Source organism: Cotesia glomerata, unplaced genomic scaffold (genome assembly GCF_020080835.1).
Source record: "Cotesia glomerata isolate CgM1 unplaced genomic scaffold, MPM_Cglom_v2.3 scaffold_44, whole genome shotgun sequence".
NCBI lineage: Eukaryota > Metazoa > Arthropoda > Insecta > Hymenoptera > Braconidae > Cotesia > Cotesia glomerata.
The window spans coordinates 1-26,000 of record NW_025404061.1 but is presented as its reverse complement, the minus strand read 5'-3'; the positions used below and the strand labels follow the sequence as shown (position 1 = coordinate 26,000).

At 31.3% G+C, this 26,000-nt stretch overlaps 5 protein-coding genes across 9 annotated transcripts; 1 reads left to right on the top strand and 4 right to left on the bottom strand.

Annotated features, from left to right (window-relative positions):
• Positions 1–546: 546 nt before the first annotated feature.
• On the bottom strand, positions 547–7,620 carry LOC123274587 (probable multidrug resistance-associated protein lethal(2)03659). 5 transcript variants are annotated; one of them, XM_044742272.1, is made up of 6 exons: positions 7,395–7,620; positions 6,910–6,974; positions 5,241–5,395; positions 4,856–5,161; positions 952–4,489; positions 547–828 (listed from the first exon to the last, which is right to left on the bottom strand). In XM_044742272.1, the coding sequence occupies exons 3-6, from the start codon at positions 5,315–5,317 to the stop codon at positions 676–678; spliced, it is 4,074 nt and encodes a 1,357-aa protein (XP_044598207.1). In that variant the 5' UTR covers positions 5,318–5,395; positions 6,910–6,974; positions 7,395–7,620; the 3' UTR covers positions 547–675. The 5 variants fall into 5 exon arrangements, with proteins under 5 accessions (XP_044598207.1, XP_044598208.1, XP_044598209.1 ...); XM_044742273.1 differs by lacking the exon at positions 7,395–7,620 and adding an exon at positions 7,074–7,359; XM_044742274.1 differs by lacking the exons at positions 6,910–6,974; positions 7,395–7,620 and adding an exon at positions 6,867–6,889.
• A 552-nt stretch (positions 7,621–8,172) lies between these two features.
• On the top strand, positions 8,173–11,789 carry LOC123274590. The gene is made up of 7 exons (XM_044742278.1): positions 8,173–8,619; positions 8,735–8,908; positions 8,990–9,192; positions 9,732–9,885; positions 9,979–10,247; positions 10,316–10,531; positions 10,747–11,789. Exons 1-7 carry the CDS (start codon positions 8,571–8,573, stop codon positions 10,798–10,800), a joined length of 1,119 nt encoding a protein of 372 aa, XP_044598213.1. The 5' UTR covers positions 8,173–8,570; the 3' UTR covers positions 10,801–11,789.
• Positions 11,790–13,183: 1,394 nt separating this feature from the next.
• Positions 13,184–17,594, bottom strand: LOC123274588 (probable multidrug resistance-associated protein lethal(2)03659). The gene is made up of 4 exons (XM_044742277.1): positions 17,413–17,594; positions 17,088–17,339; positions 13,525–16,999; positions 13,184–13,419 (listed from the first exon to the last, which is right to left on the bottom strand). The coding sequence occupies exons 1-4, from the start codon at positions 17,487–17,489 to the stop codon at positions 13,285–13,287; spliced, it is 3,939 nt and encodes a 1,312-aa protein (XP_044598212.1). The 5' UTR covers positions 17,490–17,594; the 3' UTR covers positions 13,184–13,284.
• A 1,916-nt stretch (positions 17,595–19,510) lies between these two features.
• On the bottom strand, positions 19,511–22,173 carry LOC123274580 (probable multidrug resistance-associated protein lethal(2)03659). Its single transcript, XM_044742264.1, has 4 exons — positions 22,045–22,173; positions 20,325–20,471; positions 20,038–20,215; positions 19,511–19,989 (listed from the first exon to the last, which is right to left on the bottom strand). The coding sequence occupies exons 1-4, from the start codon at positions 22,171–22,173 to the stop codon at positions 19,526–19,528; spliced, it is 918 nt and encodes a 305-aa protein (XP_044598199.1). The 3' UTR covers positions 19,511–19,525.
• A 1,647-nt stretch (positions 22,174–23,820) lies between these two features.
• Positions 23,821–25,994, bottom strand: LOC123274579 (probable multidrug resistance-associated protein lethal(2)03659). Its single transcript, XM_044742263.1, has 2 exons — positions 24,165–25,994; positions 23,821–24,086 (listed from the first exon to the last, which is right to left on the bottom strand). The coding sequence occupies exons 1-2, from the start codon at positions 25,947–25,949 to the stop codon at positions 23,937–23,939; spliced, it is 1,935 nt and encodes a 644-aa protein (XP_044598198.1). The 5' UTR covers positions 25,950–25,994; the 3' UTR covers positions 23,821–23,936.
• Between the last annotated feature and the right edge of the window lie 6 nt (positions 25,995–26,000).

The window sequence follows — 26,000 nt, the reverse complement described above, 5'->3', positions numbered from 1 at the left end:
TAGATGTCTTTGAATATCTATTTGTTATAGTCAATCTCATGTCGTTATTTGCAAAAATATAATAGAAAATAAATTTTAGGACATTACGGCCTTTTAATAACGTGTTTTTTTCAATATTCAAACAAGAAATCTACCTATCCATGTCGGGTGTAGCCGAATGGCGCTTTTTTTTCCTCAATAATCCAACACGTTTACAGCCAAAACATAAATTTTGAAGAATCTCGCGTGAGATTAGGGGAGGGGGGAGGGAGTTGGGGAAAATCTTACGAAATCTTATCAAGGGGGGAGGGGGGGTCAAAAAATTTTCAAAAATGCCTCACGTAATTTATGGATGCCCCCTAATTAAATGACAGAGTAAATTTTTAAACAACTGTTGACGTTTGTCAAAATAGCCAAATCACCGACATTTATATGCAGCAAGTAAACAATAATAAATTTATGATCATTAACAAATTACTAAGTACAATTTATTCATTTTTTATCGTCATCTGTTAAGGCACGTTTAATATATATTATTGTATTTATTTTTTTAGTATAAATATTAAAAAAAAAAGACCTCAAATATGAAGTATAAATTCGTTATCGTTATCATTACTACCAATAATCATAACGATTTGTTGATTTAAAAAAAAAATTAGATTACAAAATTAAATATTTAGAGTACAAACATTAGTATCAAAGTGTAGTTGTGACAGGTGGCTTACGCAGTTCATAATTTTGTTTGGCGACGTTTTTAAGTGCCTCTATCATTGTTGAGCCAGTTTCATGAACCATTTTAGATAAATACCCATTCTCGTTTTGAAGTAAAACATGTGGATGATCAAATTCCTGAAGCATAAATAGAAATGAATTATCTTTATCACTAAAATAATAACTTACATTATAATGTGAGAGTATAATTATGGAAAGTAATAATGGCTGATAATTATTGAAGTAAAAAATAATATTTACCACCGCTGATCCAGCGTCCATGACTAATATCCTGTCGCTGTCCATGACGGTATTAAGTCGATGTGCAATAGTAAGTACGGTACAATCGGCAAATTTACGTCTAATAGCCTTCTGAATAAACTCATCTGTCCGTGGATCAACATTGGCTGTCGCCTCATCGAGTACAAGAACTTTATTATTTCTTACAATAGCACGTGCAAGACAAACTAGTTGTCGTTGGCCTACACTTAAATTAGAACGTCCTTCATTGACATGACCCTCAAGACCCATTTCTTTCAGTTCTACATCTTCCAACGCTGACCACAGAATGCTATCAGGGTACTGTCCAAAAGGATCGATATTTCTTCTTAATGTACCGGAGAACAAAAACGGTTTCTCAGGAAATATACTTATTTTGACACGAAAATCATGGAGTCCAATTTCACCTGTATCTATATCATCGATCTCAATGTTTCCCTCAATGTCAGCAAGACGGAATAAAGCTGATATCAGTGAAACTTTTCCATCTCCAGTACGTCCGACAATTCCTATCTTTTCACGCGGCTCAATAGTAAAGTTGAGATTCTTGAGTACGGGTGGTTCTAGCGGTGAATAAGATAAGTAAACGTTTTTGAATTCAACTTTACCTCTAGGTGGCCAGTCATCTTTAGGCTTCTTATCTGGCAAACTCTCAAGAGCAGGTTCGCTTTCAATATTTGTGTACTCAAGTACACGCTCTACTGAAGTCATTTGATTCTCTACCTCGGCACTCTGTCTCATTCCCCACTGGAACATCCCAGTTAATCCGATACTCTGGGTTATTGCTAAACCGACATCACCACCTTTGAACCCTTTATTTTCACTATCAGATAAAACTAAAAAGCTTATTGTCACACAGGCTATGTAAATAAGGCAAAATATATCAAGCCAGAAGCCAAAGGCACGAGATGATGCAATAAAAATATACCACGCAGATGAATGAAGATCTTGATGGTGATCAAACTCTTTAGTCAAAATTTCTTCTGCATCAAAGGAACGTATTGTCGGTAGGCCCTGTAATGTTGCGCTTAAATGATTAAATACTGGTGATCTTGTGATACCTTCCAGTCGTTTTATACTACGACTTGTTGATAAATAAATTACTCTTAATCCATAAAATATTACACCAATTATAACTGTCGGTACCAGTAGCCATTTTTCTGCATTACTAACAACAACAATTATTCCAACAAGTGAAAGACCTATTTGAATACAATCAATCATGGCGATAGGCAGTAGTTCATCAATAGCACCCATATCTTTAGAGAAACGATTCAAAACACGTCCCGATGTGTTTGTGTTGAAAAACCTCATTGTTGCACGGCTGATACTACGGAACATTTTATCATGTAAGCGCTTAGAAGCACGTACACATAGTTCAAAGAATGCAAATGATCGTACAAGCGTTATCACTACTGTCATCACTGTCAATGCACTGAAAATGTATATGCATATATATCTATCCTGTTCTGATAAGCCAGATGTTTTTTCTTCGTTCGGTTGGCTGGCATTTCGGAATAAACCACTGAAAGTAAAATTTTGACTGTTGTCTTGCTCCAAATTTACCCAAAACGCTACAAAATAATCTCCTCCACTTGCTGCTAATTGAGCTCCCACGTACAACATCAGTACTGTCAGAACAACACAGCAATTACCGCCAGCTTTTAAATATGAACTGTAAACATGTCCTCCAATAGTTCCTCTCGTACGCGTCTCAGCAACTTCCTCAGGTTCAGCTTGGCCTTGACCCGTAGTCTCGTTAGTCATGAATGAACTTAAGGATGTGACACTTGCATGTCGAGAACTACTACGGCTTTTTGATAGAGGCAGAGAACCTTCTGTCTCCTCTTTTTGTGTAGACTCGAGTAATCGACCAAAATCGACTCCCATTTCGACTAATTTATCGTAACTACCCTCTGCAATAATAGTACCATCCTTCATGACAATTATCTTCTCGACGTTACTCAAAAATTGTATCTGGTGAGTGACAAGTATTCTAGTTTTTCCATGTAAGTACTTTTCTATGCACTCTTCGAACATGTGTTTACCAACATGAGCATCTACTGCACTCAGCGGATCGTCTAACAAAAACAGCGGCGCATCAGAGTAAACAGCTCGAGCTAAATTGATACGAGCTCTCTGTCCACCAGACAAACTTACCCCGCGTTCGCCGACGATAGTTTTGTCGCCGTACGGAAACAGTGAGAAATCTCGCCTCAGCTGGCATACTTTGACAACTTTATCGTATTTTTTAGCATCCCATGGTCGTCCGAAAAGTATATTCTGACGCACTGAGCCAGCAAACAGCCAGGGTTCTTGACTCGCATAACCAATTTTACCATTCACATCAACAGTACCCTCGTGAGCTGGAAGTTCTTTGAGAATGGCATTGAGTAAGCTCGTTTTACCCGAACCAACTTGTCCTACTACGGCTACTAATTGACCTGGTTTAATACTTAAATTAATTCCTTTTAATGTATCTTCATTGTCTGAATCCAACCATTTGGCATATATATTATCGAGTGTTACCGATCCATCATCAATTTTAATCAGCGGTTCATTTTCTTTTTCCTTGTCATTGGAATTATTTTTTTGTTCATTCTTATTTGACTTTTTTTTACTTTTATTTTGATTATCATAATCACGATTATTATCAATAACCTCGATTTCTTCGTACAACAAAAAATTTTGAAGACGTTTTATTGATACGGAAGCTTCGGCAACTTGTGTAATACCTTGTGGGAAGAATACCGTCATAGTTTGACGTAAAATATTATAGTATGCTGTTAACATAAACACTGTCTCAGCAGTTATTGGGTTGTTAGATAGTACATAAGCCAGTATCGTGAGGAATAGTGATAAACGTGTCGTAAACATTATGAAAGACATGATAACGCCTCTTATGTACGACGTATATCTTACAACACGCATTTCTCTCTTTCGTGCCTTCTCCATAAGATTACTGAATGGATGCTCCCATGTATACATCTTGATGGCTTGAATTCCACTGATTATTTCATTTGTCAGACGTACTCTCTCATCAGTCCGAATAGCTGTGCGTAGACGAAGTGTTGACGATTTCTTCCCCAAAAATTCTTGGAGAGGGATAAACATCAATAGTGACGCTACTCCAATTATTGCGGCAACACCGACCTCTAGATACATTAAATAAGTAATAATAATAGTCTCAACAGGTCCTATCCATAGATAGTGGATAAATATCACAGCGACGTCAAATCTGTTGACGTCATTTGACAGAAGATTAACTGCTTGGCCTACGGTTGTCTCCCCTAAAGCTGTTCTCGATAACTTCAATGACTTACGATAGATCAGTGAGCAGCAAGCCACACGTAATTTCATACCCATGTGAAGAATTGCCATCATGTACGGGTGAGCTACGAGAATGTTTATGGCTGAACACAATATCACACCACCGGCGTAGAGAAATGCTTCTGATTTAGTTACATCTGATGTTGTAAAGAAGCGAAGCAGCTTTGCTAGCGCTATTGGTTGTAGCATCCTGTAAAGATAAGTTTCATTTTACAAATGTATTAGTTAAGCCGATAAATACTAAAGTAAAATTTCATCGAAAGTAATTTGTTAAGTGATAACGAGTGATTGTTGATAATGAGGATGTTAGCAAATAATTTGATAAAGAATAGGAAAATAAAGGAACATTCTTAGGATGGTTGGAGACATTTTCGGTATCTCGGATCTTGATGGAACTACCGAGTGTTAAGGAAGTATGAATTGGAATGTATGACACTTTTGTCGGTCGATAATAACTGATCAACATGCCAAGGAGAATGGGTTGCAGTAATCTGTATACAATTATTTAAAATTAACTTTCAGTAAATCAACTTCGTTAATTAAAATAAAAGCTTACCGTAAAACAAGTTCCATTATAGCTAACGCGACTCCATAGAGAGCAATGCGAGCACCAAAAACTTTAATTAATGCCCTTTTTAGACTAGGAGTCTTGCCTTTTTTATGTTTGGCCTTTACATCACCAAGCGATATATCCGGTTCTTTCTTAGATTTTAAATTTTTATTGTAATCTCGGACTTCTGAATCCCATGCTGCTGCTAATTTATCACCTAGTATACTACTTTTGTGCTCCTTCAATGGCCTGTGAAGATCACTCACTTCTAAATCACGTTTGTATCCTTTCCAAAAAATTTTTAGAACCCAACTGAAAAATATTGAAGTATTTAAATCACTTAATAATTTAGAAAAAAATTAATTACAATAATTATTAATTAAATACTCACGAGAATGTTAATGCATTCAAAGGGTTAATACCTTCTCGTGGATTTTTTTTCTTTTCAATATCAACTTTTGAATCCATTTTACAATATTTTTATCAATAAAATATCTATATACACTTTAATCACAATTTACCACAGCCAATTAACTCGACAATTATCTGCAACATAAAAAAACACTAATAATAAACATTGTAATTAAGTGATTATAAATATCTTTCATGAATTAAATTGTCATACATTTGATTAAATTACTGCAACTAAACTTATCAATTAATGTAAAGTATTAAATTGCTTATTTATTATATTTCTTTATTATTTATCTTGTTAATTAATTATTATACATATGATCAAGTACTCAATAATATTTATCAAAAATTGTTATCAAATTATCATAATATTTGCAACAGCAAATGATTTAATTTAAATTCAAAGAACAATACCGAGAACTGCTTTTTTTGTTCTTGAATCGTCGATGAACGTACACTGACTCAGAAGCAATTGAAATAAAATATTTAAGATGAGTAAAATTACTGAGACCTAGGAATCGTGTGTCGACAAACTTGATAACTACTAAGGGCAATTAAACCATCATTACTTGGTATTTAATTCATATTTACACAAATAAAAAAAGCACAGACATTAAGTTATGAAAAGTTGATAAGAATTTCTAGATTACTATCTAAGATACTGTAAAGACTATTTCTTTCTAACTCATGTATTTATAAAGATTATTTTCTTCTATTTAAAAAAAAAAAATTGTTTGTTTGTTTACTTGTTTATTGTACATAGAATTAAATAGATCAATGACAATTTTCTATTTGTTATTATTGGATTAAAGTGTTTTGTAAATTTGTCTTATTTATTTATTAATTAAACCAACATGGTAATAAATAAATAATCTTGTTAAATCATTTTGTTTCTCAAGGCAACAAAAAACACCTGGCTATTCCTCACTTATTGTTTATGTCATTTAATCAATTAAAAATATATGGTAATAAATCAAATTATTTAAGAGTAAAAAATGTGTATCTAAGTAACAATATGCATTTAATATACAATTACTGAGACAGTAAATTTATAAAATTCAGCAATTATGTAATCAACTTAATCGCAAGTTTTTTTCACTAGAAAAATATTATTAACTATAATGACTCAAAGGAAAATACATCTTTTAAATAAAAAATTAAAATAAAATCAAATAGTTTTTCAACTTTGATATTTGTAATCTCAATAATTTTAAAAAATGTAGATAGTAATACACGCTATCATGAGTTAAAATTATAATTTAATCTATGAAAAATAAATGCCACATTAAGGTATAATAATAAGCGGTAAGAAAAAATAAGCTAGTGCATGACTATCATATCGTACTTGAGTTATTAACAGTGTTAAAAAAAGAATGTAGAAAACTTAAATTAATTTTAAACTTTATAAAAATAACAAAACAATACAGTAGACTTTACAAATACTTTAGTTAAAATTTTTTGGGATTAAAAAAAATAGTACAATGTTTGCGTCATGCAAATAATGATAAGCACTGAATTGACAATGAGAAATATATAAATAAAAGTGTATATGGCGATAAATGAAAAAATCGGATAAGTAAATATACTTGACGATATTTTTTACTGTAAATTTATAGTAATGAAAAACCAGCCATGGCTCCTCTCACCTCGTGCAATTTTTTCAGCATTAGTTGATTTTGATTTTCTCAATTATTTCAAGATAAATAAATATCTGGAAAAAATAAAATTAAGTTAGCACAGAGTAAATTGAGAATGAGCACGTGAATTGAGCTCTATCGTGTACAACACGACAACTGAATCACTTGCGTACGAGTAAATTGGTTAGCCCCAAACAGTACACAAATAAACACGTGATCTCAGCAGGATTATGTCGATGCGATCAAATGAATTGAAGAATGGTGAACAGTGCGTTGAACAGTACATTTATATTTTACATTTTTAAAGTTTTATGAGCTAAGCGCTCGTCTAAAGCCTTGGGTACGCAGAGATCAACGGTCATACCATTAAATATGTCCACACATGAAACAAGTTTTGTTTAGAACACACAAGTGTGCGTACTTTTGTTAATTTATCTTTGTCTGAATGATTTAAATCATTTAGTAAGTTGTGTATGTTAAATACTTATACTTACTCTATTTTTGTGTTTGACACTTTGTCTCATTCTTGTGTGCAGCTAAATGTGCATGTGTGTATGTACATACCCAATTATCGGTATGTTACGACACTTGCTCCAATTACATATTCAGTCTCGTCCTCGTGAGATCTAATGACCGAAGTATTTACAAAATACACATGTCAAATAAAAGTATTTTTTATTAACAATATTTCCATAATTAATTATAATTTATCATTATTTTAATATATGTAAACATAATTATATTATTTTTATCAGCTTAATAACAATTATTGTTTATTTGACAGATTTTGGCAATTTTTTTTGTTTTTTTAATTGAAATAATAAAGAGGGCGGCTCAAGCAGGACTTACTCTGTCGATATTACAATTTAACATGGCGTTTATTTTGATTCAAATGAAACTACGGATTAAGGGTAAGCCGTAGTAAATGTACTTACAGAAATTTTATTTTTTTAATTACGTCTCAAATAAATTTTAAAATTAAATAAAATAAAATTTCTGAAAAAGAGCATACGACTTACTATTGCAGAAGCTTTGTAATAGTTCATATAAAAATTTTTTCAAAAAGTAATTATTAAAATAAAATTTATAAAAATGCATTTACCCACCCTTTAAAGGAAGTTTTCACGCTTAAATTTCCTGCCAAGCAGCGCCATCTACAAGAATTTTGTTCAAGAAAATTGTGAGGTTTTCATCGAATATTGCAGTAGCGACACACATTGACTACTCAACGTATTACTGAAGTCTCTTAGCGGCAGTCGAAAGTACCGCGTATTGCGAAAAAAAAATTGGTCCAGTCCAGACTTAGTCAGTATGGCTTCACATGTGTGACTTCACATGTGTTTGGAATGTTAATAGTGCATACAACTGTAGACACGTACTTTACGTTGACGCATACATGCTCACATCTTATCAAATTCATTGTGAACCAAAGATCATTTCAACTACCGAAGTTCAATCATTAACAGTTACTCGCTAAAAAATAATACCCAGTGTCACTTAAGATATTTAATTAAATTATCTTTTTTGTTCAAATAACTAATGCTCCGATTTAATAATATTTTATTGTGGCATTTGATAACAATTAATATACTCTAAGATTTTTTAGTTTGTCAGAACGTGTCAAACGAATGCCGATAGTGGCATTGTTAAATGATAATTGATAATTCAGAATGGCAACTCCCACAAACAACCGGAAACCTGGAGTTATAATCTTAGGAGGTAACTTACATATGTGTTTATTATTTTTTGAAATTTTTTTACTTTCACATTAATATATATATATGACTCGTTTATAACTCTGTAAAGAATATGTTGAATGATATTTTTTTCACAGGATGTGGTTTCATTGGAAGGAACCTTGCGGCTTACCTGGTAGAAAAAGAACTAGTTTCTTACATTCGAATAGTAGATAAAGTACCTCCACAAACTGCTTGGCTTAATAAAAAACACCAATTAATATTTGAGAATCCAATAATTGAATTCAAAAGTGCTAATCTAATCAACCCTGGTAGGGTATTCAACTTATAAATAATTTAGCTAGCCAAGACAGTAATTTATTGAATCAATACTAATGTAATGTATTTTTTAGTTTCGTGTCAAAATGCTTTTGTTGCTGATATTCCGATTGATTATGTTTTCAATTGTGCGGGAGAAACTAAGAGCGGTCAAACAGATCCTGTGTACCGAGAAGGTATTTATAAATTGAGCATCAATTGTGCTCAACATGCTGCAAAACTTGGTGTCAAACGGTTTGTCGAAATTTCGTCGGGTAATATGAGCTCATCGGAAAAGGTAATATTTAATTAATGAAACTAAGGTTTACTTTTTTTTTTTACTAAAAATTTTTTCAATATTCTAATACTGTGCTAAATCAACTAATTAAAAAATTGAACACTCTGAGTCACTTAATATTTCTCCATATTTTTTATACTTCTTGAAGAAAGTTCCATGAATTTTTTTTTAGCATAACCAACTCTATTTTTCGTGACGAAAATTTTAATATCCGTTATACTAAAGTCAAAAATATCACAGGAACTCCAAAATGTTATTGCGCTATCTCAAACATAGATAAACATCTGGCACTGACAGTGATTTTTTACTTTAATGATAATTTTTTTTATAAAATATTCAAACTAAAATATGTAAATGTATATGTAAATTTCTTTTTACACGATATACTTTTAATTTAACAAAAGTTCTTTATCAATAGAAATATATGATAATCTCGTATCTAATATAAAATTATTCATAAATCTTATAATTGTGTAAATAAGCCATTTTTCGACCAATATATTTTTTATTATAAATTTAATTAAATCATATAATTTTAGGCTCCCCACAAAGAAGATGATCCAACAGATCCATGGACATTCATTGCTAAGCATAAATTACAAGTAGAAAATGATTTAAAAAACATTCCAGGACTTAAATACACAATACTCCGTCCAGCAATTGTTTACGGAATAGCTGATAAAAGTGGTCTAGGTAATATAAGTTATTTTAAATTTAATCAAACATTATTTACATAAGTAAACTTTTTTGAATGGTTTATCATTAAATAACTATGTTATTTATCAGCTCCGCGTCTGGTCGTTGGTGCTGTTTACAAACATTTAGGAGAAATGATGAAGTTACTGTGGGGACCAAATCTTCACATGAATACAGTTCATATTATTGATGTTGCTAGAGCATTATGGCACGTAGCTACCAGAGATGACACTATTAGTCAAGTTTATAATGTGGTTGACGAAGATGATTCAACCCAAGGTTCTATAAGTGCTATGGTTTCAGAGTTATTTAATATTAACCATGACTATTGGGGTAATACACTTTCTACGTTGGCAAAGGTAATTTTTATTGAGTAAATTTTTTAAAAATAGTCAATAAGTAAGTTAATTTAATTAATTTTGAATAGACGGATATGAGTACAGTTGTTGAAGAAGTTAATGATAAACACATGGGTCCGTGGGCAGAAGCTTGTAATAATGATGGTATAGAAAATAGTCCTTTGTCGCCATACATTGATCAAGAGTTGCTTTACAACAAACATCTTTACTTATATAATGGAAAACTGTTGAAAACTGGGTTTAATTATAACTATCCAAAAGTCACCAAGGAATTATTAAAAGAGGTATTTAAAAAATATTCTAAACTCGGTTTGTTTTAAAAGTCGCCCGCTATGTGTTTAGTATTCAAAATTAAACTGACAAGCTTAAGAATATTTTTTTTTTCTAAGTATAAATTTAAAACAATTTGAATATTCATAGATTTCGATGGTCAACTTTTGAAACATTTATCATTAACATTTTTTGTCGCAATTTTCATTGAATAATTTTTTTATTTCAGATTCTCGATGACTATGTAACGATGAAAATCTTTCCACATTCTCTAATGCTGTAAAGACTAGATAAACTGCCAATGCTCGATGATGCAATAATGACTATTCCAATAAGGCCTAGAATTATAAATTTTAGATCCTTATGTCTGTCAAAAAGATATGAATTTTCACCTCGTGCCTAATATTTTAGCTGATTTATACATTAGACTAATGCGTTATGTACTTCATTGATATTTGGCAATTTATTGATATTTTTTCATCAATTATTATTGTAAATGACTAAATTTAAAGAAGACATCACGTTGCTAAGAATTAACAAAACTTTAACTCAACATATAATAAGTAATTTATTAAAATTTATTAGGTAATATTAGATGAAATGAAATGATTTTCATAATAAAATGTTTACTAGAAGTCAATGTCAATCTAATAAATATGAAGAGTCTACTACTGTATTGTGATAAACAGAGGAACGCACGTACTTAACATTCATCGCCTCAAAATTCGATAGATTTAATCTAGTCAAGAGGCCTAAAAAATGAGTTTAATGAATTTGATAATTTAAAATGACATGACATTCAATGTAGGCAAAATAATATCAGTCTATCTAATTTTTTTAGATAATAATATAGATTCTAAGTGCTATTTGCACAATTTCTTAAATAGTGTATTAAGAATATACAAAGTCGTTTTTTTAAAACTTTGTAGACATTTTATAAAGATAATTTACTTAGCATTCCAATTTTGAGATAAAATACTTTTAACGTGATAATGCGGAAAAAAAATATTAAAAAATTGAGTGAGTACAAATATTTTTATTAATCATGATTAAATTGTTACTAAAATTAATGTAATGAAATTTTTGCTGTTGTTACATCGCTAAATTAAAATTGTATTGAAAATATTAGAATATTACATAAAAGTTAAACAAGCAATACGCATAATTAAATCGAACTGACAGACAAACTTTCCATATAAAAGTTATTGTACTATTTATTAAACGTGGTATGCTACCATATTTTGATAATAAATTTGCTCACAGATCGATAAAGATTCATTCATTATTTTTTCCATCAACCATTTCAAATAACCTCAGAGTAAATTTCTAGTTTTTAATAATATACATGAAAAAATGAAATCAATAAATACGTTTCAATAATTTAACTTTTTTTTTCTTTTCTTTTATCATCATCATGTAATAAATTCAACTTTAGAGTCAAATGATATTTCTGTAAGAATGCACTGGAGCATTCACCTGAGCGTCCAAATTACTATCCTAGCGGGCCTTCAAGACAAGATCCGACAAACGAAAACGGATTAAACAATTTACGATTCCTTAACGGGGTATTTTAGTTTAAAGACACAAAATTTCAGGTGTTATTTTGAACTGTATTAAAAAAAAAACTAAGAATGTTTTTACTATACATTTTTTTATCATTTATTTATTTATATGTTAAAAATATATAAAAAATTAAACTAAAAAAAATTCAAAGTTTGAAAAGTTAAAGGCTGGAAAAGAGCTAGCGTACGCGATATCTCAAGTTTTACAGAATTAATTTGTTTGAAATTTTGTGTAAATTTTCGCTATACATGTCTCGGTGTCCCTTATCGGATTTTTACTATTTCTAAAAAATTCAAACTGTCAAAAACAAAATAAAAAAAATTTTTTTAATGTTAAACAACGTAAAAACCAAAGTAAAAAAAGCAGAAAAACCAGTTGAAAATATATTTAAAAAAAAACTAAATCTTATTTATACACAAAATGAAAAAAACTAAAAAAAAGAAAAAACAACAAAGAAGATAAAAATAAAACTAAAAGTAATTAAATAGTTGAACCGAAAAAACCGAAATCCGTAACTGTATTTTATAGTGCTGGGTACAAATTTATGGGACATGCTCATTTCTCTGGTCGTAAGCTTAAACATAAAAAGTTTATTTATACCAGAATGTATAAAAATATTAAAGTTGTAATTCAGAGGCACCAAAAGTGGTCAAAAGCCGCGATGCCAATGATTTTATTAGATATCGTTTTCTTATTAATTGGTAATTGTTCATTTTCACGGAAAAGTGAATGTAAAATATTTAAATAAATATTAAAATGGACTCGTCCAACTGTAAATTTGTTATTTTACTAAACTTACTCAATTAATAATTTTGATATTTAATGAAATTATTTATTTGTTTTTTAGATTTAGGGTTTAAATAAGCGATAAAAAAATCAAAACGTGATAAAGGGCTGAAAATATAGAAAGTTATAGGTATTGAAAAGAATTTTATCTTATTTTAGTAAGTGGATAATTTTTTACAAAAACATAATAACCAAACATTTTCCTAAGTGCATTTGTTATAAATAAGGGTTATTGTTGGTGACAAATTTCAAAATTGAAAACTAACAGTTGTTAAGCTATTAATATAAAGTAATTATATTTCTTTGAAGTATTACGCATAAAAAACATTTGTAATAATAAATTTGAGGTATAGATGCATTCATGTTACTTGATAAAAAAAAAATCACAATAGAAATAATTTTGGCAGTAAGTGATAAGTCATTGTTGGTGAAGATTGTAATTTTGATGAGCAATTTTTTTCAAAGCTTCGGTCATCATTTCGCCAGTTTCTCTGACCATGTTCGACAAATCTCCATTTTCTTTTTGAAACAAAATATGAGGATGATCGAATTCCTGAAAACAGAAGATATGAAAAGTTACAACCGATACATTGAATTTGATGATTAATATAAAATGAAAAAGTTACAAATGAATCATTTGAGAGAAAATTTTAGTTACCACAACTGAGCCAGCATCCATTACTAATATTCTGTCACTGTCCAGGACAGTATTGAGTCGATGAGCTATTGTAAGTACTGTGCAATCGGCAAATTTGCGTCTAATGGCCTTCTGAATAAACTCATCTGTTCGTGGATCAACATTGGCTGTCGCCTCATCGAGTACAAGAATTTTATTATTTCTCACAATAGCACGAGCAAGGCATACCAATTGTCGTTGTCCGACACTTAAATTGGAACCTCCTTCATTAATATGCTCGTCAAGACCCATGTCTTTTAGCTCAACGTCTTCAAGTGCTGACCAAAGTATATGGTCAGAATACTGTTCGAAAGGATCAAGATTTTTTCTTAATGAGCCTGAGAACAAGAAAGGTTCCTGAGGAATTATACTTATTTTGGCACGGAAATCATGGAGTCCAATTTTAGCGGTATCTATACCATCGATCTCAATGTTTCCCTCAATGTTAGCAAGACGGAATAAAGCTGATATCAGAGAAGATTTTCCAGCTCCTGTGCGTCCGACAACTCCTATCTTTTCTCGTGGCTCAATAGTGAAGTTGAGATTTTTAAGTACTGGTGGTTCTAGCGGCGAATAAGACAAGTAAACTTTTTTGAATTCAATTTTCCCTCTGGTTGGCCAGTCATCTTTAGGTTTTTTACTCGGCAAACTCTCAAGAGCAGGTTCGCTCTCAATATTTGTGTACTCGAGTACACGCTCCACTGAAGTCATTTGATTCTCTACTTCAGCGCTCTGTCTCATTCCCCACTGAAACATTCCAGTTAATCCGATACTTTGTGTTATCGCTAGACCGACATCACCGCCCTTGTACGTGTTATTATCATCGTCAGAAAGTATTAAGAAGCTCATTGTTACACAGGTAACATAAAGAAGACAAAATATATCTAGCCAAAAACCAAAGGATCGCGACGAAGCAATAAAAATGTACCAAGCAGATGAATGAAGATCTTGATGATGATCAAACTCTTTGATCAATATTTCTTCGGCATTGAAAGACCGAATTGTAGATAGACCATGTAATGTAGCACTCAAATGATTAAATACTGGTGATCTTGTTATACCTTCCAGACGTTTTACGCTACGACTTGTTGATATATAAATAACCCTTAAAATATAAAAAATAACACACACAAGAAACGTCGGTAATATCAGCCATACATTGGCAATACTTACAACTACTATTATTCCAACAAGTGAAAGACCTATTTGAATACAATCAATCATGGCCATCGGTAGTAATTCGTCAATAGCACCAATGTCTTTTGAAAAACGATTTAATATTCTACCTGAAGGATTTGTATTAAAAAATCTCATTGTTGCTCTACTGATGTTACGAAACATTTTATCGTGTAATCGTTTAGACGCAGTCACACATAGTTCAAAAAATGCAAATGATCTCACGAGTGATAACACTATTGTTAAGACAGTCAATGCACTGAAAATGTATATGCAGATATATCTGTCGTTTTCAGACAATCCGGAAGTGCTATTTTCAGCATGTGAAAATTGACCAAAAGTGAAATTTTTACTATTATTTTGTTCTAAATTTACCCAGAACGCTATAAAAAAGTCGCCACCACTAGCAGCAAATTGAGAACTAATAAAGAGTAGGACAATTAACAGAAGTATACAACAGTTTCCACCGGCTTTAAAGTACGAGGAGTAAACATAGCCTCCGATCGACTGATAACTCCGTGTTTCTTCGACTTTTTCAGGTTCTGCATGATCAATTTCATTATTCTTCAATGAACTCAATGAACTAATACTTGTACTACGAGAGTTATTATGACTATTTGACTTATTAAGAGTTTTTTCTTCATCGTTCTCTGAAGCTGACTCAAGTATCCTTCCAAAATCGACTCCCATTTCGACTAATTTATCGTAACTACCCTCTGCAATAATAGTACCATCCTTCATGACAATTATCTTCTCGACGTTACTCAAAAATTGTATCTGGTGAGTGACAAGTATTCTAGTTTTTCCATGTAAGTACTTTTCTATGCACTCTTCGAACATGTGTTTACCAACATGAGCATCTACTGCACTCAGCGGATCGTCTAACAAAAACAGCGGCGCATCAGAGTAAACAGCTCGAGCTAAATTGATACGAGCTCTCTGTCCACCAGACAAACTTACCCCGCGTTCGCCGACGATAGTTTTGTCGCCGTACGGAAACAGTGAGAAATCTCGCCTCAGCTGGCATACTTTGACAACTTTATCGTATTTTTTAGCATCCCATGGTCGTCCGAAAAGTATATTCTGACGCACTGAGCCAGCAAACAGCCAGGGTTCTTGACTTGCATAAGCAATTTTACCACACACATCAACAGTACCTGTATGAACTGGAAGTTCTTTGAGAATGGCATTGAGTAGACTTGTTTTACCCGAACCAACTTGCCCTACTATGGCTACTAATTGACCAGATTTAATATCTAAATTAATTCCTTTCAATGTATCTTCATCGTCTGAATCTAACCACTTGGCGCAAACATTATGAAAAGTTAAGGATCCAAAGTCAGTTTTACCTTTCAAATTATCTATTTCAGTAGCGTTTTCTTCTTTCATAATACAATCTCCATTTCTTATATCATTAACCAGTTCAATTTCATCACTCATCAAAAATTTTTCAAGTCGATTTATTGTTACTAGAACTTCAGCCATTTGTGTAATACCTTGTGGAATATATATAGTCATAATTGATTGTAATACACCGTAGTATGCCGCTACCATAAACACCGTTTCGGCTGTTAATTGATTGTCTGACAATACGTAAGACAATATAGTAATAAACAACGCTAGTCGCGATAAAAACATTATAAATGACATAGTAATACCTCGTAGAAAAGATGCGTGTCTAATAACATTAGTTTCTTTTTTACGAATATTTTTTATAAGATCACTGAATGGGTATTCCCAAGCGTACATTTTTATAGCTTGAATCCCACTGACAATTTCACTGGTAAGATTTACTCTTTTGTCTGTACGTTTTGCCGTACGTAGTCGTAACGTTGACGATTTCTTCCCAAGCCATCCTTGGAGAGGTATGAAGATCAGCATCAAAGAGACACCAATTAACGCAGATACTCCAACTTCTTGGTACATCATATAAGTAACAACTATAGTCACAAGAGGACTTACCCAAAGATCATGAAGGAATATCGCAGCACTGTCAAATCTATTAACATCGTTCGACAATAAATTGACTGCTTGTCCAACTGTCGTCTCTTCTAAAGCAGATCTTGACAATTTCAACGATTTCCGGTAGATCAATGAACAACATGCTATGCGTATTTTCATACCTATGTGAAAGACTGCCAACATATAAGGATGGACTATAAATATGTAGCTCGCCGAACAAAATATGACGCCGCCAGCGTACAGAAATGCTTCTGATTTACTCATTTCTGACTTTGTAAAGTAACGAATCAGGTATGCCAAAGCTATCGGCTGCACCGTTCTGCAAAAAAAATTTTGATAGTTTATTAATTAGTATAAAGCGACAATCAATTTTATAAGATGTATAATTATATATTAAAATTTCTTACCGAATTCCAAGTTCCATTATCATATTAGGAATTGCATAGAGAGCGATCTGACCGGAAAATACTTTAAATAATGCTCGTCTTAAACTAGGAACTTTTTTAGAATTAGTTTTTTCATAATTTTGAATCTCTTTATCCCACGCTTCTGCTAATTTATCTCCCAATAAACTGCTTTTATGTTCGTTCAACGGCCTGAAAAGATCCCCGACTTCTAAATCCCGTTTGTATCCTTTCCAGAAAATTTTCAGGACCCACCTTTATAAGAAGTAAGAAATATTTTTATACTCTAATATTTAAAGTCGAGCTTCGATAATCGATTAATACTTACGCAAACGTTAAAGAACTCAAAAGACTGACTCCTTCTCGGGGATTTTTTTTCTTTTCGATGTTAACTTCCGAATCCATAATTTGATTTGCTTTAGCTCATACACAATAAAATATTTACAAACACTATATTTTGGACACCATTAAATTAATAATTATTTGCAATTTGAATGGGGAAGAAAAAAAAACAAGTAAGGTAAAAGCCCCAATAGATGATCATGTACCAGTATATGATCACTCCATGTATTTGTATACGTATATTTGTGAATATAGATATACAAATACATGGAGTGATCATATACTGGTACATGATCATCCATTGGGGCTTTTACCTTATGTCAAACAAAAAAAATTTTAAGTCAACAGTAAAACACTCCCGCTAGTGTCGAGCAATATATATAACAAACATAAAGATTATCATACTTGATTAATTTGTATTTTACATACATACATTAACTATTTACTAGAATTGTTTTTCATTAATTTAATAATTAAAATATTATGACACTTTACATGTTTAAAAGAATAATTAATAAAACAAGTTTCAATCATAATAATTCACTGTTTCATTGAAGTAATTGATCTGACTTGAACTTTATCAGTAAAACTCTGTTTACACGACCGATGGATCAAATAACCGGGCGCAATTTCGTTTAAAAGTGAAATATAGTATTTCAGTAGACCAAATAATCATCTAAAGAAGTAATGCCTTACATAGTTATCTACAAGTTTATTATAAGGTAATTAATTGCCACCTTAAAACCAGGCCGAAGCTGACTGATAACTCGTCAACTATTATTTATCATATGGATTTAAAATAAAATGATAAAAGGAACATTTCACAAAATTGTTTAATGAGCGATAAGAATCAAGAAACAAATGTTCATGGTGGGAGTTAGAGTCTACTTTGTTACAATTAAAAAAAAATATTTTTATATCATCTGAAATTTATCGTTCGGTTAATTTTTACGTTATGTCACGCAATCCAGTCATACTGATTAAATATTGTTCCGTGAGGATAATTTTACCTCTCACATCAGTATAATTAAACTTTTTTATCACTGAAAGTATCTACGAAATTTCAACCACTTATTTATCACGTGGTAACAAATAAAAATTCAAAATGGAAAAAATTTTTTTTAAAAGTACCTCTTAATTAAATTGTGTTTATTAGATACGATTGTTTATAATTGAATTTTTTATTAAATATTTGGGCGATAGAGAAAATAATTTCGTACAAACAATAATTTTGCTGTTTAACTGTAAACACTGAACCGACTTATACAATTTTATAATTCGATCTTTCAGATGGTTCATTAAACTCATGGCATGCTGGTTAGTCGGTCGCAGACCCTCGGAGGGGATCCGAAAAGTCCCGATGGTATCCGACGTTTGGATTTCAAATCCAACCCTGAAGCATATGGAATATGATTATTTCTATACAGTACTCTTTATGACTCAACTAGCAATACTTTCTATAGAAATAATATGATCTCCAGCTGCAAATTGAATCATCGAACATCAATTTCATAGTCACCATTGTTTCCAACAACAATACTTTATCTGAAATAATGAAACTATGAATTACAAGAGAAGAAGTTAAAAAAAAATACTTAAATTTTACAAATGAAAACGACGAGGCCAAATATATCTGCTGGCAAATATTTTTTTTGTTTAATCACGTTCTTCTTTTTTACGACAAGTTTAATTAACTTAATCTGGGCAGTGTTTGTTTTGTCATGAATATCTGTGAAACAAAAAACACATTGAGTACATAGATAATAATAAGATTTATTAGTGTCTATATTTATTTAAGTAAATGTAAGTTACGAACTTGAACTTTAGAGTGAAAGGATAAATCATGGTGCAATAAATTGCTCGCGAAGCTCGTGATGCTGTTTGGCAATATTTTGTAGCGCCTTTATCATTGACATCCCAGTTTCTTTGATCAGTTTTTAAAATTTTTCATTCTCAATTTGAAGCAAAATATGATTATCAAATTTAAAAAAAAAAAAAAAACATAAAGAATCAAATTTATCGTGAATAAATTGCAATAATTGGAAAAAGAATAATTGACGCAAGTAAGCTAACGTCCGTATTTAATATCTTATCACTATCTATAATTCATCGAGTACAAGAATTTTATTATCTCTCACAATAACACGAGCAATATATACCAATTGCTGTTGCTCTACACTTAAATTAGAGCCTCCTTTATTAAAATGAGTCTCTAGACCAATTTCTTCTAACTTAACATCTTCCAATGCTGACCATAGAATACTATCAGGATATTTTTCAAAAGGATCAAAATTTCTTCTCAATGAGCCTGAGAACAAGAAAGGTTCCTGAGGAATTATACTTATTTTGGCACGGAAATCATGGAGTCCAATTTTACCGGTATCTATACCATCGATCTCAATGTTTCCCTCAATGTCAGCAAGACGGAATAAAGCTGATATCAGAGAAGATTTTTCAACTCCAGTGCGTCCGACAGTTCTTATCTTTTCACGCGGCTCAATAGTAAAGTTGAGATTTTTAAGTACTGGTGGTTCTAGCGGCGAATAAGACAAGTAAACTTTTTTGAATTAAATTTTCCCTCTGGTTGGCCAGTCATCTTTAAGTTTTTTACTCGGCAAACTCTCAATAGCAGATTCGCTCTCAATATTTGTGTACTCAAGTACACGCTCTACGGAAGTCATTTGATTCTCTACCTCGGCACTCTGTCTCATTCCCCACTGGAACATCCCAGTTAATCCGATACTCTGAGTTATTGCTAAACCGACATCACTACTCTTGTAGACATAACTCTTATCAGAAAATAATAAAACACTCAGTTACACATAGACCAAAAATTGTAAAAGATCTCATGAGCGTAACACTATTTTTAAGACAATCCAACGTTAAGACTTAAGCAACAATAGCTGTAAACTGACCAGGCTTAATATCTAAATTATTTTCTTTAAATGTATCTTCATTATCTAAATCTAACCAATTCTCGTAATTATTATCAAAAATTATCGACTCAAGGTCAGTATCAATCTTCAAATTATCTATTTCGTCAGCCTTTAGGCGATTTCTTTTGTGATTTAATCTAAATTTTGTTTTTGCAGTCGGTTGAATTTTATCATTCATTAAAAAAATTTCAAGTTTATTCAATGACACTAGTACTCCAACCAATCGTGTAATATCTTATGAAGCATAGATAGTTATAATTAATTCATTTTTTATACGGTTCAATTCCAGTTTAATAAATAAAAAAAACGATCAGGATCACGGGTAATTGGGAAACATAGTTAAATCAATTTAAACAATCATTGATTTGCGACGTTTGATTTTCATTAAATTCACAAAATTTGTTCATTATTATATTATTTTCCAGAGCTTGATAAAGTCTTCAGAATAGAGACAAAACGTTGCAAATCAATGATTGTTTAAATTGATTTAACTATGTTTTCCAATTACCCGTGATCTTGATCGTATTGTTATAATTAATTATAGCATCCAATAGTATGCCATTACGACAAACTCCATTTCGGCTGTCCCATCTTTTTAAGAAGTAAGAAATATGTTTATACTCTAATATTTAAAGTCGAGCTTCTATAATTGATTAACTTAATACTTACGCAAACGTTAAAGAATTCGAAATACTGATTCCTTCTCGGGAATTTTTTTTCCTTTCGATGTCAACTTTCAAATCGATATTTAAACTTTTCGAAATCACTACCCATCATCATACACAATGAAATTAATAATTATTTATAATTAGAAAAAAATTTTCAGTACGTCATACAAACAATAAAACATACAGTCGTCGTCATTGATTTGTAACGGTTGGCAATGATTCGAGTAAAATAAAAAATTCTCAATTTGGACATCTCTCACTAAAAATTTCAATTAATAATATGTTTGGAAAATAAAAAAAATAACCAATATCAAATAACTATAGCTAAATATAAAGACATTTACTAAAATATTAGATTATATCATTATACAAAATTAAAATTGAAAAGGCCTAAAATTAGAAAATAGACCATTAAAGCAATTAAAATTTTTTAAAAATGGAAATATAAACAGAAGTAACAAAGGAAATTAAAAAAAAATGACAAACCTAAATTCAGACAATTCGAATAAAAGACATCAAGGTTATTTGACATATACACAAATGAACAACTCTGAATATAGAAAAGCTTTACAAATGAACATCTCTAATTATGGACAAGAAAATTCGGAAATCTCTCATTAAAGAAAATAAAAAAAAAAAAAAATACAATATTTATAAATTAAAAAATTAAAAAATAAGTAATAGTTCAAAAAAACATGCTTTAACATATAACCAAACTAAAAAGTAAGAATAAATTTTTTGGATAATTCAAAATTAAGTTAAAGTGATTAAAAAAAAAAAAAAATTATTTTTATGTATACAAGTGTGGGGATCAGATAAAAACATTTATTCAAGGGTAATATACTCTGCACCAAGACATCTTCTTCGAAGAACTTTTCTGAAAAATTAATTTTTATTAATTATAGGTAATGTACGATTCTTTAATTTTTAGGTAGATTTTTGAGGGGTTAGTGCCGATTGAGTATCAGAACCGGCACGTGCCAGAGTCGCGGCTAATTGCGCGGTTGTAATTACCATTACGCCGGTACACGATGATCCGTTTTGATGATACGCTGAATTTGATGATAGAGACGAATCGCCCGCCATCTCGTCGTCGCTCAAATTGTCCAGGTCATAAGAGTACGCGGTTGATGCAGCGTTCATCGCTGATGACTAGAGTCAATGACGAGGGTTATTTATATCAAACTTTTCTTTCTTGACTACTAACGTGATACTATAATAAAATTCATAATGATCCGTTCAATAGATAGCTTTCTAAAAAATCTACCTAAAAATAAAAAAATCGTACATTACCTATGATTAATAAAAATTAATTTTTCAGGAAAGTTTTCCGAAGAAGATGTCTTGGTGCAGAGTATATTACCCTTGAATAATTGTTTTTATCTGATCCCCACACTTATTTACATAAAAATGATTTTTTTTTTTTTCAATCACTTTAACTTAATTTTAAATTTTCCGAAAAATTTATTCTTACTTTTTAGTTTGGAGTTATGTTAAAGCATGTTTTTTTGAACTATTACTTATTTTTTAATTTTTTAATTTATAAATATTGTATTTTTTTTTTTTTTTATTTTCTTTAATGAGAGATTTCTGAATTTTCTTGTCCATAATTAGAGATGTTAATTTGTAAAGCTTTTCTATATTCAGAGTTGTTCATTTGTGTATATGTCAAATAACCTTGATGTCTTTTATTCGAATTGTCTGAATTTAGGTTTGTCATTTTTTTTTAATTTCCTTTGTTACTTCTGTTTATATTTCCATTTTTAAAAAATTTTAATTGCTTTAATGGTCTATTTTCTAATTTTAGGCCTTTTCAATTTTAATTTTGTATAATGATATAATCTAATATTTTAGTAAATGTCTTTATATTTAGCTATAGTTATTTGATATTGGTTATTTTTTTTATTTTCCAAACATATTATTAATTGAAATTTTTAGTGAGAGATGTCCAAATTGAGAATTTTTTATTTTACTCGAATCATTGCCAACCGTTACAAATCAATGACGACGACTGTATCTACAACAAACATAAATATATCGTACGTGATTAATTTGTATTTTTCATAGACTTACTGAATTTTTACTGAATTTATTATTTAGTAATTTATCAATTAGAAGATTTATTAGACTATAAATCTTTAAAAACTATATATAAAAATAAATTTTAATAAAAGCAATTTAGTGTTTTAATAGAGCAATTGATCTGACTTGAACTTCATCAGCGACACTGTTGACAAAACATATGGATGGAATAGCCGGGCGCGATCGTGTTTTAATAATAAAACAAAATTAATAAAGAATGAAATTATGTATTTCAGTAAAAATACCAAATAATTATCTAATGCAGCAATACTTAACATAATTATCTATAAGTTCTTTATAAGTCTACTAATTGCCACTAAGGCCGAAGCTGACTGATAAACTTGCAAACTATTACACATTGCATGGACTTAGATTACAATGATAAAAAAAAAAAACATTTTGCAAAATCGTTTAATAATCGATAAGAATCGAGAAGCAAATATTCATAGTGGGAGTAGAGACATATAATTTCTGTCAACTCATTTGTAATCATCTTCAGCAACTCACCGTCATCAAGTTAGCGTGTTCATTGAGAAACTAATCTCCGTCAGTCAGAAAATTTGAAAAAGATAATTTGCAAATTGCAAATTTGATTATTATATCATAATTATAATTGATTGCAAAAATAATACAATCATTTAAAAAATTAAAATATGAAATATAACAGATACAATGAATGAAAACACTTAAATATTACAGATGAAAGCAACGATAAGTTTTATCCACTTAATCTAGGCAGTGCTTGTTTTATCATGAATATTTATGAAATATACATGTAGGCAAATAGACAGTAGTAAAATGTAGCGATTTTGATGTTTATTTAATTAAAAAGTTGCAAACGACTGCTCACGAAGTTCGTAATTCTGTTTGGCAACATTTTTTAGTGCTTCGATCATTAATGTTCCGGTTTCTTGAATCAGATTTGATAATTTTCCATTTTCATTTTGGAGTAAAATATACGGATGATCAAATTCCTGAAAATGATCGAAATAAATTAAATCTATAATGACAACGGATAAATAATAATAGTTGGAAATGAAAATAATAATTACTACAACTGAACCAGCGTCCATGACCAATATCTTATCACTGTCCATGACAGTATTGAGTCGATGAGCTATTGTAAGTACTGTGCAATCGGCAAATTTGCGTTTAATGGCCTTCTGAATAAACTCATCTGTTCGTGGATCAACATTGGCAGTCGCCTCATCAAGTACAAGAATTTTATTATTTCTCACAATAGCACGAGCAAGACATACCAATTGCCGTTGTCCGACACTTAAATTGGAACCTCCTTCATTAATATGTTCGTCGAGACCCATTTCTTTTAGCTCAACGTCTTCAAGTGCTGACCAAAGTATGTGGTCAGAATACTGTTCGAAAGGATCAAGATTTTTTCTCAATGAGCCTGAAAACAAGAAAGGTTCCTGGGGAATTATACTTATTTTGGAGCGGAAATCATGAAGTCCAATTTCACCGATGTCGACGGCATCAATCTCAATATTTCCCTCAATGTCAGCAAGACGAAATAATGCGGATATCATAGAGGTTTTACCAGCTCCGGTGCGACCGACGATTCCTATCTTTTCACGTGGCTCAATAGTGAAGTTGAGGTTTTTAAGTACTGGTGGTTCTAGCGGCAAATAAGACAAATAAACTTTTTTGAATTCAATTTGCCCTCTGGTTGGCCAATCATCTTTAGGTTTTTTACTCGGCAAACTCTCAAGAGCAGGTTCTCTCTCAATATTTGTGTACTCAAGTATACGCTCCACTGAAGTCATTTGATTCTCTACCTCAGTGCTCTGTCTCATTCCCCACTGGAACATTCCAGTCAATGCAATACTCTGCGTAATTGCCAGGCCTACGTCACCACCCCTATATACATTATTCTTATCATCAGAAAGTAATAAAAAGCTCATTGTTACACAAATGATGTAAACGAGACAAACCAAGTCAAGCCAAAATCCAAAAGCTCGAGACGACGCAATATAAATATACCACGCGGATGAATGAAGATCCTGATGATTATCGAACTCTTTGATGAGTATTTCTTCGGCATTGAAAGACCGTATTGTAGACAGACCCTGTAGTGTAGCGCTTAAATGACTAAAAACGGGCGATCTTGTGATGCCTTCTAGCCGTTTTACACTACGACTTGTTGAGACATAAACAACTCGCAGTCCGTAGAATGTTGCACAGATTAAAAAAGTAGGAAATATAAGCCAGACATTAGTTACACAGATAACAACAATGATACCAACAAGTGATAACGTAATCTGAATACAATCAATCATGGCCATTGGTAGTAATTCGTCAATTGCACCAATATCTTTTGAAAAACGATTTAATATTCTTCCTGAAGGATTTGTATTGAAAAATCTCATGGTTGCTCTACTGATGCTACGAAACATTTTATCGTGTAATCGTTTAGACGCAGTTACACATAGTTCAAAAAATGCAAAGGATCGAATTAATGTCATCACTACTGTAAGCACAGTCAATCCAGCGAAAATGTATATACATATGTCTCTATCGTCTTCTGAATAAGTTGTTTGATTCGACATGCTCAGTAATTTACTAAACGAGAAATTATTACTGTATCCTTGTTCAAGGTTAACCCAAAATGCAATGAAAAAATCGCTACCGCTTGCAGCTAGTTGAGAGAAAACAAACAGTAGCATTATTATAAAAAGTATACAGCAATTCCCACCAGCTTTATAATAAGAAGAATAAACATGCCCTCCGATGGATCCGCGGGATCGGAACTCCTCTACTTCCGCGGGTTCCATTTGATTTTGTTCTATTTCATTGGTTTTCGAAGAAATGAATGAAGTCATACTGCTTCTTGAATTACTACGACTGTTTGATCCAATAATACTATTTTCGTC